This window comes from Thermobia domestica, chromosome 5 (genome assembly GCF_964235325.1).
Source record: "Thermobia domestica chromosome 5, izTheDome1.hap1.1, whole genome shotgun sequence".
Lineage (NCBI taxonomy): Eukaryota > Metazoa > Arthropoda > Insecta > Zygentoma > Lepismatidae > Thermobia > Thermobia domestica.
Window position 1 is genome coordinate 280,981,282 of NC_137458.1, and position 12,615 is coordinate 280,993,896.

Below are 12,615 nucleotides of genomic sequence, written 5' to 3' on the forward strand. Positions count from 1 at the left end.
TCAAATTAAAATAAATCACCTGTGAAAGATACGTGATACATTAACATATGAATTAAATATACGTGAATAGTCCAAAACGTTTAAACGTGACTGTACAAGACTTTTACCATGTATACAAGTGTTTGCAATTAAGCATGTCTATCGTAATATATTTTTTTTTCCGTATTTTGTAACTAAATATTTTAATAATAAATAGCTTAGTCTATATTATAAATTTTCAAACTCTGTTGTAACAAATTTTGAAGATATTATACGTTAGAGTAATGAATTTTGGAAATTATATACATTAGACTAACTATCAAGAAAGTAAAAAGCAATCAATTTTCGCTTGGATTAATATCGTAATTATTTTGTATGACCAACTATAACAATCCAAGACATAATTACACTAACTAAATTTCTATACGAAATAATTTGAACATTGCTTTATTAATTGTCAAAAAAAAAAAAAAAAAAAAACCTTTAGATATTGTTTTGTACTCACCTTGTACTGGCAGGCAATCAGGTTTTGAGACTCTGAAGAGTATGCTGGATTTACATATCTCATCCAATTAGACTTTGCTACATCATAACCATCGATGTAATAATAAAGTTCGTTGTCTTTATATATCTAGAAAAAAAAAATAAAGAATATTGAAGATTTTTATAAATGTTCAATTATTTTTCATGTGGTAATGTTACATTTATAGCATAATACATTAATTTTCAATCAGTTTTGAACTATCCTTAGTTGCACTATTATGGTACTTGTACAATGTGCAATATACAACATCTCTCTTTGCATTATATGGAATAATAAAAATAAGCAGTACAACAATAATGTTTAATTAGAGGGGAATAAGGACAGTAGTCCGGTACCTTATGATTACAAAAGCTTGTGGTCAGACTTGTTTAAACTTGTTCTATTTATGCTGTTAAAGTTATAATAAGTGAGGAAGCCTAGTTGATGCAAGTGTATTTTTAATTTCTGTGAAATAAATGATAGGTATTAAGGAAATACAAAGTTTAATGCGATTTTTTTTTTTTTAAAAAAGTTTAATTTATTGAAATAATTATCGTGGTAAATTTTGGTGATTATTAAAGTAATTTTAAACGAACTGGGACCACAATATTTAATTGTATATGTGTGTGTCACATATAATATAATCCGTTTTGACAGATTATTTATAACGGAATGAGACAGTTTTATTCTTCTTTCGAGCTAATCGCAATAAGGTCCTGGGCGGAACCAGCAATATATATATATATATATATATATATATGTAACACACATACACAATTAAATATTACGGTCCCAGTTCGTTTAAAATTACTTTAATAACCAGCAAAACTTGCCGCGATAGTTATTTCAATAAATTAAATTATTTTTATTCCTTTTAAACTGTATTTCCTTAATACTTATCATTCATTTCACAGAAATTAAAAATACACTTCAATCGCCTATGGCTTTCTCACTTATTATATCTTTAACAGCATAAATAAAACAAGTTTAAACAAGTCTGACCACAAGCTTTTGTTATCATAAGGTACCGGGCTGCCCTGTAACTAAATATACGTAAACGTTATCGCTGCAGCAGGGTAAAAGAAAATAACAAAAGAAAATAATAGATAAAATTTAATATATTGTTCATATCAAGAAATAAATAATTTATCCCCAATTTTCAGTAGTTTCAAATTCCTACATCTTTCTTCTGAAAGTTTTTTTTTTTTTTTTAATTACTATAAGAACTTTACATTTACAAGTTTCTCAAAATACTTTGGAAAATAAGTATATTATTAAAATATTATCAATTTTTAGAGTATATCAAGTTAGGAATTTTTTACTTTTAGACTCGTCCCCATTGCGCTGCCGGATTATAAGTTTAAGCATGTTACAGTAGTCTATAAGCTAATATACAATGTGCATAGGAATCATGAAAAACTGTTTTATATTATTGATTCAAACAAAGAGATTTATCTTGATTATGTTTAAAGTACGACATTCGAAGAAAATTAGGAACGTTATGCTAAAACTAATCCATAACTATTCAGTTACTATTATCTTGAAATTGTACACTTCTAAGGTTACAGCTATTATGAAATCCTAATTTCTTTTCGATAGGTGGGTTGTCGTGATGGCTCAAATACAGGTAGATAAGAAATTATTAAATTGCTGCATTTAAAATTTGTTGGTAAAATTTCTAGCACAAAGCATGCTGAGTATTTAAATATTTGAATAAATATAACAAAAGAGAAAAAGGAAATAATGAAAATAAAAGAAACAATAAATAAGTGAATAAAAAATAGCATTTTTCCTTGTTATTTATGAAATATACAGTGTTTCAAAACAACAAGGACAACGTTTGGGAGCTGATTCCTGACACCAAGATAAGACAAAAAGTATAGACCAACCTGCTCAAGTGCTCAAATGCTTCCTTTCGGAGTTATAGGCTGCTGAAAACATGAAAAAATTAACTTTAACGGTCCATAGCTTCAAAACTATCGAACCTATCGTAGCCGGATCAAGACTTCACTTAGGAATTAGTACTTCCGCAACAATTCTTATAGAGGTAGTTTGTGAGTACTTCAAATTATATGCCCGTAGCCAAACTCCCTCTATAAAAATTGTTATATGAATACCTTTGGATTGTGGAACACGTATTTTTGACATTGCACACATTAGTCCTAAGTGAAGCCTTGACTCGACTACGGTAGGTCCCATAGTTTTGGAGCTATGGACCTTTAAAGTTAATTTTCTTTTTCATGTTTTCGGCATCCTATAGCTCCGAGAGGAAGCGTTTGTACACCGATGTTGGTCCATACCTTTTGTCTTATCTTGGTGTCAGGAATCACCTCCAAAACGTTGTTCGTGTTATTTTGAAACACCGTGTATACCCTTATATGAAGGGATTCTTTGATATTCTTAGGTAAAGTTAACTATTACTAACATATTAATTCAGCAACTTTTGATAGGTTTTATTGCATTATTTGAAAGTACTGAACACGAAGTGTTGTCTTTTGCTTTCAACAACAAGCCAATAACTATTTTAAAATGTGCAATTTTCTGGCAAACGAAACAAACAATCAACAATACAAGAGAATGTAAATCAAATATTAGGGAAAAAAAAGTATCTAACAGCAATTCTAAGTTAACCATCAAGCGAAATAAACATAAGGTAGTGCAGGACCACATACACATGCAACATTAACCTATTTATTATACCAAATCTACAAATTGCTAAAGCACAATATGGTAGATGCCCAAAAGAAAGCATAATATTTCATAACCCAATGCAAAAGGCTTGTTTACCTTTGGGGAGCAACCTGGTTCTTCCTTCACCTGCACCTATTTGTAGCAAGGAAAAGACAAAGTGAATAATGGTATTGCTAAAGGATTTCTGTCTTAGTTGTCAAAGTTAGTTGACTAAGACATTTACTACTTATATATACACAAATGATAGAATAAAAAAAAACAGATATTATATATGTAAAAAAAGATATATTAAAAGTTGTAAGTTCTAAACATGAATATTAGCAATAGGTAAATAAGTAGATAAATAGAAGTTGTGAAATAGTTAAAAAAAAAAAAGTTTCATATGCACGAAGTTTGACCACCATCACCTCTGCCACCAAGCCAACAAGAAAAAAAAGATTGATTATCTTTCCCCATTGAGGCACTATATACAAATATTAGTTATTAAGAAATACAAGGTACTTCTGATGGATAAGAACGACATTAGTTATAAATAAACGATGCAGGTGAAAGTACCATTCTAGATAAATATAGCCAAAGCATTTACGAATATATATATATATATATATATATATATATATATATATATATTTACATTGTCTAGAACGTCCTAAATATTTGAAATGACAGATGAACTTGATTTTCTGATTTTATGAAAAAAAAACTATGCTTTAAATCTAATACGAAATATTTTCCAACTTAACAAGAATTTTAGGAAAGATCTTTAAAAAAAAATGCATGAAAAGATTATGATCTTGACCAATAATTAGTTTTTGGATTAGGGGCCACAATTTTTTTTTTAAAAAACCGCCCTAAATCGAGGTTTTTTTTTCTTTTAACGGAATACGCACATCATACTATGTTAACTGATAGCTTGGGTTTGGCTACACTGTATGTAGTTCTCCAGATATAAGGCGTAAAATATAATTTTTGATTTAAATATATTGGATCTTTACATGCATTTTTGGATCAGTGGCCACAAAATTTTTGAACGGCCTCTAAATCGAGTTTTCGATTCTTGAACTCTGTGTTTGCTTATTATTGAGATATTTAGGACGTGTTTCCTGCAACATATTAGATATCAACGTATCTCTCAGTGCAATTTTTTATTTTCAATTAATTTCTTCACATACCCATACACTAGTTGCAATAGTCATCACTTTTCCTGTATTTTAAGTCCGAATAACTTGAGGAAAAGAAAATCTGTTCCTCCTCAAAAAGAATATAGCATACCACAAAATTTTTGAACGGCCTCTAAATCGAGTTTTCGATTCTTGAACTCTGTGTTTGCTTATTATTGAGATATTTACATGTTTCCTGCAACATATTAGATATCAACGTATCTCTCAGTGCAATTTTTTATTTTCAATTAATTTCTTCACATACCCATACACTAGTTGCAATAGTCATCACTTTTCCTGTATTTTAAGTCCGAATAACTTGAGGAAAAGAAAATCTGTTCCTCCTCAAAAAGAATATAGCATATTTTTCGAAGATGTGCTATATAGAATATAGCACATCTATAGAAAAAGAGGAATTATAAACATAAACGATAAAAATTTTGATTTTATCCTAAGCATTTTTTTTTAAAAATACTGTTATTATTTGGATCTCAAATTATTGTTTTCTTTCTTTTACCATATTGCGAGAGTGGCGCAAGCCTACTTAACCTGCTCTGTTGTTTTACCACGCCAGATTTTTAAAAAAAAAAAAACAAATATAAAAATGACAGAAAATGAAAACGTAACTGAAGCTTGAAAATACAATACTTAGAAATGTGTAGTATTGATTATACAGCATCGATATTCAATTTTTATTCTGTTTTTATTTCATATATATATGGTACTTTTTTTTTTAAAAAAATAATTGTTTCTTTTATTTTTTTTTTTAAATATTTATTTTCCTAATATGTCATTAAGATCAAGTATGTGGATGATCCTATACAGTAAATATTGTATATTCTCAATTATCTTTTCTGTTATTACCAAACTCTCCAATTTGTTAGCTTTTAACAACTTCATAATACCCTATTCCTGATATGAACTTCGTAGACATTGAATGAAGACATTTTTCTAATAGAAAACCTACTATAACGTCATCAGAACGTAGTTCTAAACATCGACAACAGAGGGTTCTCTTCTATCAAGATAAATAAACCTACTAGACATTGGCGCCATCTTTTAGTAAATTGTGAGAACTACATCACCATTAGCAAGTTTTAACTTGCATGTTGACTAATGTCAATATCTTGTTATTTTTTCTTTCTTTCCTTCTTTTTAAGAAAAGAAAGAAAACTGTACAGCGAACAATATTATGCAACAATCCTTTCAAAATTAGCATGCAGAGGAGGGATTTACAAAAGGATCAATTAAATACAAAGCCAAAACAAAAAGGAATTTAAATTACATTAAGATTTGAGTCCTTTGAAGAAGGCAAAGAAAGATTAAAAAAAGTTAAGAAAGTGAATTCTTACCCTCCAAAAATATTTTCGGTTTGCGGTCTTGGGCACAGCATCTTTGGCGTAGATTTCTCCCACCAGAGGTCCAAACCGGGTCCCTCTGGGAATGTACCCTGTGCTCCATACTCCCAGCACCTATTTATAAACAAAGAAAATAAAAATAAAATATTAGTATTTTTAAAAAGTTTTAACCTGGTAAGTAACAAATAAAATCTATTTGTATTATTTTCAGATTCTCAGATAGTTCGAAAAAGAACTGAGAAATGCACTACTGCTAAGTATATTACATACCTTCTCCTGTTTTGTGAAAAAAAAAGTTTCTATGTGGATAAAGCGATTTCATGGACAGATATAAATACTTAGATATGTTGATCACGTTAAATGAAATTCCTCAGGCCAAGAAGGGTTACCGTGGACTAATGAGTAACAAACTTCAGACACGATTTGATTTCAGACAAGGGTTCAACCTTTTTTTCCTCCCCGATTGAGATTGGATTTGTCGAGTTTAGTGTTTCTTTCAGCAGTGAGGCTATATGAGACGTGAACCTACAGCTTAAACGTGGAATCCGGACTTCATGAGCTCCTGTCGGGAATCGAGCCCGGGTCTCCCGCGCCGAAGGCACGAACGATTATATTTATTTATTTTCGATCGTGACTCAGTGTCGTGAGGGTAAGTGAAAAATTATTTGAATACGCAAGTAGTGAGCAATTAGCTAAGAAATCTAACGACAGTGACGCTCTGAATCGATGCTACTAAACACCTGTCCCTAGATAGACAAGTATCACTGACAATTCTCAAACAATATTGTAGCAGCAAACAAACAAACAAATATATATAATACAGTGGCGGATCCAGGATATGATCAAGGGAGGGGCTAAACCATAGTTTGCCGCTTTATCTAGTGTAAAACAGGATTGAAGTCCATTTCATCCAATGTATACCTCAGGGTCAAGGGGGAGCTATAGCTCCCCCTTGGATCCGCTACAATACATTTGTTATAGTTAAGTAGGCATAAAGATCATACAGCATGTAAGCATTATCAATTATTCGAAGATATTAACTGAATTACTTGAAGTAAGATAACAAAAGAATATAATTAAGAACTCCATCTATTCTCCTTATCGATAATAGATTAACACGGAAGTCATTAGAGCTAATTCTTAAAGTATCTAACACATTGAACTTTGATGTTAAAAGAATGGAAAATTTTATATCACGATTTTCAGACTGACATCGCAAAATAGAGGAATTGTTAAAAAAAAAAAAAAAAAAAAAAGAAGTTACTGGAAAGACAGTTTGACGATAGTCTTTTGTTATCGATCTACCGTTTTTCGTGTTCTCAACGTGACTTTTAATAGCCTATGGACATGACCTTGACAACAAGTGAAACTAATATATCAAGAAAACACGAAATCGATTCCTTTTTTTTTTTAATTTCTCCAAAAGAAATACCGCTATCCCTTTATTTACACAGAAGCATTAAGTGGGTGTAGACCTGAATTTCTTTATTTTTTTCTTTCTTTTTTTCATTGCTAATATATTGGCACTAATCACGTTGATTAAGTTACTTTTCCTGATGAAGTTTGCAAGTATGGGGCTGTTGATCATCAAAACTATGTTGTAGCCAAGTATATACTACCTGAATATCATAATCTTTAGAGTAAAGATAAGTGGTGTATCGTTCTTTTCAAATTCTGAAATTACGTCAAGCGGTTCTCAACACAATTTCCATACCGAAGGTGACTCACATAAATTTCAATCTGTGAGTCCTGTTAGATTATTTTGGAATGATGAATACATGAAATTAAACTACAGAATTCAAATTGTGATGTTAAAATTTATATAAAATCTTTAAAAAACTTAAATGATGAGAGTGAAGTGCTAGAATTTTCGAAATTGAGATTTTATTAATACACAAATAATTTGTGTAACTAACGTGAAAATGTACACAAAATAATGACTCCCTATCTCATTTATATAAGAAGACAAACAAACCACTTGGCATAAAAAGTAGTCTATTTTGTGGGCCTAAGTCTGCTCCAGCGCCATCTGCTAGCGACAGGTTGAATTACGTCAAGCCTAGCGGAGAGCACGAGGTCACCGTGCTGCGACGCTCTGTCGCTCAGAGGCGCATCAGGATGTTACATTTATATAATCAAATGTTAAAAACGCCAAAACTAGCAAATAGATAGGTTTTGGTCTCTTTTTTTCTCTTTCTTTACGAAAATATTTATGATTAAGAATTTTTTTAAAACCATTTTGCTGGAGTGATACAATTTTCATAAAGAGATGAAACATTACAAGTTCTTATTGAAATCCTACGGAAAATTTTCTAAAAATGAAGATTTTAATAAAAAAAAAAAGGTGCCACGTGAAGTTGGCAGCAAGAAAAAAAAATAGGATTGCTCCATTATGTTACATGCACGAATTTTGGGAAAAGCAACCTAAAGAAGGCATGAGGAAAGGGGATATTTTAACGATTATTACATACTTATCCCGAATCATTAGACGTACGTGAATGAAATTTGGTCCGTAGAACATGTCTGTTATTCATCGACACGAATTTTCAGCGTGAAAGTCACAGTGGCCAAATGGAGAAGAGGGGGCAAAAATGTCCATGGTATACTTCATTTGTATGTATCAAATTTTGGTTCTCTAAATTCCTCTCAGGTGCCGCCACTGTCCATATTGATTTTTCAGCAGAATCCATTTACCTTTTTTTTTTTTTTATAAAAAAATAATTCTTAGGTATGTTTTTCGTTCACATCTTGTTACATGATGTATTGATAAAAATTGATAATAATTAAAATATTATTTATCCTGGGTGTGGCACAATGGTTTATTGATAGAGCGTTTACCTCTGGTTCATAGGGTCCTTAGTTCGATCCCCGACCAAGTAAGTTTATGGTGGACAACATCGTGTCCGTGGGTTTTCTCGGGGTACTCCCGTTTCCTCCTACATTCCCATTTCAAAAATTCTTCCATCATCATTCATTTGTCTTAAACATTGTCCCCCTCAGCCTCGAGGGCATAAACTGAAAAATTTTATTTCAAGTAATGGTAAATTACAATTTATTTTGAATAGAATTTCCCTCCAAAAATGTTGTCCGTCTATCGAAGTGTTTACATTGAGAAAAGAAGCTTAATACGTTAGTCAAAATAATGCCTTTCTTCTACTTGACATTCAAGTTAAAAATAGTGAACTATGAAAAAATACATAATATATAATAAATAACATGTACCAATAACTAGTAAGTACACAACTCACAATAACTTTTACTTTGTCTATATCTTTCCCATAAGAGAAACACGTGCAGAATCTATTACTTTTCATCACACTTCCTTCCTGTAGTTTTTCTTCTTTTTTCTTTCTTTGTTTTAAATTAATGTTTACTTATTCCTTGCATCAAGTTCATTGCCGCATTCAAATATAACGGAACTTTTTTTTTTTGTTTTGTTTTGTTTTAGACAATTAAAAGGTCACTATTTCCTATTCGTCATGTTTGTAATAAAGAAACATTTTTCTCTCCTCTTTTTTTTTTCTGTCTACATATGCAGATGACATCTCTTGCTATGAATTTACTTTCAAACTGCATTGCAAACAATAGCACTTTCTGTTTCTTAACCTCTTTGATTCTGACACAATGCGAAATAAATTTAGCGAAAAGGAAAAAGAAACTATGTTGGTTTTTATTTGATGAATTAATTAGACTTCAAAAACAAACAAAAAAAAATATCGTCACTTTATTTCTTAGAAGTAATCTTAAAAATATATATGTATAAAAAAGGTACAATACAAGGAAGCAAGATTGGAAAGGGGGGATATATGTTGTCTTGCTGCATTATAAATGTATTGAGGGACAGGAAAGCGTAATATAATTTGTGTCAGCAACGTTTATGTCCTGATTAGGGTGAGAATCTAGTCTAATTCATCTAATACTAATAACTTTGATTCTTGTGTTAATATTCAACCTTCCGCTGTTAAGCTTTCCAACTGTACCATTAAATCTTGCGTTAGTATATTAAGGTTGTTTATTATCCATGTTTATTAGGAATGGCGAAAGAAGCCTTTAAGAGGAAGAAAATATTATTTTGTGGGACCTTGAGTAAAGAGTTGAGAAAAAAAACTCATAAAATGCTCTGTATGGAGCATGTGTCAGAAACATGGACATTACACAAAAATGATGAAAAACGAGTGGAAGCTCTCGAAATGTGGGTGTGGAGAAGAATGGAGAGAGGTAGCTGGGTCGAGCGGAAAAAGATTTAGATATTATTATTAAGAAGAAGAGAAACTGGTTGGGACATTGGCTAAGAAGAAATTGTATCATGAAGGACGTGGTAGAGGGTATGGTGGCAGGAAAGAGAGGGAGGGGCGAACAAGACTGCAATTAATGAATGATAGCGAAACAGAAAAGTCGTACGTGAAGACGAAGAGGTTAGCGGAAGACCTAGAGCATGGAAGCTTCTCAGTTGTAGCAAGTGACCTGCCCATAATGGCAGAATACCTATGATGATGATGAGTATCCATGTTGGTGTGTGTTTATATGTTTTCTACGATTTGTTTGCGTTGGCTTCATGACTCCCACCTTCCTGATAGTGAAGATTTAAGCTTCCTCTTTTTATTCCATTTGTTAATTACGACATCCCCACCCATAAACTTATGGATTTTAATAATTATATACTGCCCATTGGAGCTTATTCCTCAAAACGAATAATCTTGTAATACTAGTGTAAAATTTTTCAAAAAGCAAATATTGTACGATTGTATATATCATGAAATCATGACAGATAAGAGGTATTAGTATTAGTATTTAGAAATGACTTTTATTCTTCTTCTAGTGTTTCTGTTTCAATGACTTGTAAAAAACATGTTACAAGATTTGTTGCTTTTAGAGGAACAGGCCCGTGTTTTGGCTTCAAGTCCTGCGACTATTATTATATTATTATTATTATTATTATTATTATTATTATTATTATTATTATTATTATTATTATTATTATTATTATTATTTTCCTCTCCACTCTATTCGCCAAGTAGTAGCGATAAACAGACAAAATGGAAAATCGCGATGTGCTGGCTACATCCCCAACTAAATACCTGCGGAATAGTCGACTAATGCCCTTTGAGTTTTCGTGCATTTAAAAGAATTTAGTTCAATACTGGTAACTCATGCGACAGAATTTCACTCAAGAACAACAGAAATCACTAGCGTACAATCTAAAAACATATAAGTGATTCTGCTTCAAATAGTGAAAGGAACAAGTAATATTTTCTGTTATGCAGATGAGGCCACGGTGGCTCAGTGATAGAGCGTTCACCTCTGGTGCAGGGGTCCTGGGTTTGATCCCGGCTCCCGCCAAGTGAACTTTGTGGTGGACAAACACCGTGTGCGTGGGTTTCCTTGGGGTTCTCCCACTTTCTTCATTCCATCATTTTATTCATTTCTCGTCATCACCGTCTCCTCTAACCTAGCCGGCATAAGTGTGGGACGTAAAACTGAAAAATTTCATTTCATTTTCCTGTTATGCACATAGTGGATAACCAGTAAAAAGATTTAATATTTTTGTATGGTTAAGTTCTGGTCACATTTCAGTGAGGTTAGTATCTCTAAGATGCGATCCCTTTTACTTTCTTTATTTTAAATAATAATAAACACGCCACATCTCTTTAAGTTCCTTATCTAATACGGTAAATAAAAAAGATAAGGTACCCCTCCTCTAGTGTGTAGTACCTTATCATAAGAACATCAGTTCCAAAGAGCATATCGTTCAAATTATTTGAGATCATAGTTTAAAAACAACATAAACCTCATAAGCTGGTAATTATTTGATATATTTTGTCTGTGGTTGGGGAATTTCCTGTTTAGTATTAAGTTGGCCAGAAAAAAAAATCCTTTGTTATTTCTTTGGAAGAGAAGTTGTTTTTTAAAGTGGTTATGAACCGTTACTATTTTTAGGTGTTCTAGTAGTAAAAATAAATAAATAAATAAATAAATAAATAAACAATCTAATAGTGATATAGCTTATACTTAAGTGTTCTATAGTTCAGGCCAGTCTTTCCCAATCGGTGATCTGCGAACTCCTAGGGGATGCGTGACATTATTTGCATTAAATGATTTATGAAATATATAAATAGTGCTATGGACCCCTTGTATGTATGTACTCTATATTGTATAACATAAATAAAAGTTTGTAATTTAATTGTTGTTAATATTGTTACCTACTTCTCAACTATTACTACTACTACTATGTAAATGCCAAAATTTAAATGTTTGGAGTCCGTACCTTGCTTTAAAAAAATAAAAAAATGGTGTCCGCAACTCTAAAGTAATTTAAAACTACAGGTTTATGCGATTGTTCCGCATTCATATAAAGCAGTGGTCGCCAAAGTTATGGTTTCTGAGCTACGGTACTGTTTTTAAATCCTACTTGAGCTACAACCAGAAGAACTAACAACTCTTTAAAAAAAACATTTGTTTATTGTCTATAAACTTACATTTCTAACAAATATAAAATCTAACTATTCAAGTTAGCAAACGTCTAATATGCACACGGAAAACATAAAGTTAGCAAATGTCTAATAAACACACGAAAAACATAAAGTTAGCAAATGTCTAATATACACACGAAAAACATAAAGTTAGCAAATGTCTAATATACACACGAAAAACATAAAGTTAGCAAATGTCTAATATACACACGAAAAATATAAAGTTAGCAAATGTCTAATATACACACGAAAAACATAAAGTTAGCAAATGTCTAATATACACACGAAAAACATAACGTGCACAACCCCACGCGTATACAATCAACTGTGAGATGAGGGTGATAATGGTAGTTGCGCGGGAGAAACAAGTAATTGTTATCGTCAGTGCCCCCTGTCGTTAGGGTCAGCTCAGTGGAGGAATCAAGGCTAGCGTA

The 12,615-nt window shown here is 31.6% G+C and overlaps 1 protein-coding gene across 4 annotated transcripts in view; it reads right to left on the bottom strand.

Annotated features, from left to right (window-relative positions):
* Positions 1-12,615, bottom strand: part of Blimp-1 (PR domain zinc finger protein 1) — a 109,983-nt gene that overhangs the window by 26,626 nt on the left and 70,742 nt on the right. For 3 of the 4 annotated variants that reach the window (XM_081760150.1, XM_081760151.1, XM_081760154.1), the window contains exons 4-6: positions 5,706-5,825; positions 3,290-3,325; positions 485-610 (exon numbers count right to left, since the gene is read on the bottom strand). In XM_081760150.1, the coding sequence (XP_081616276.1) occupies positions 485-610; positions 3,290-3,325; positions 5,706-5,825 (282 nt within the window). The remainder of the gene's footprint in view (positions 1-484; positions 611-3,289; positions 3,326-5,705; positions 5,826-12,615) is intronic. The other variant, XM_081760153.1, reaches the window with a different exon arrangement.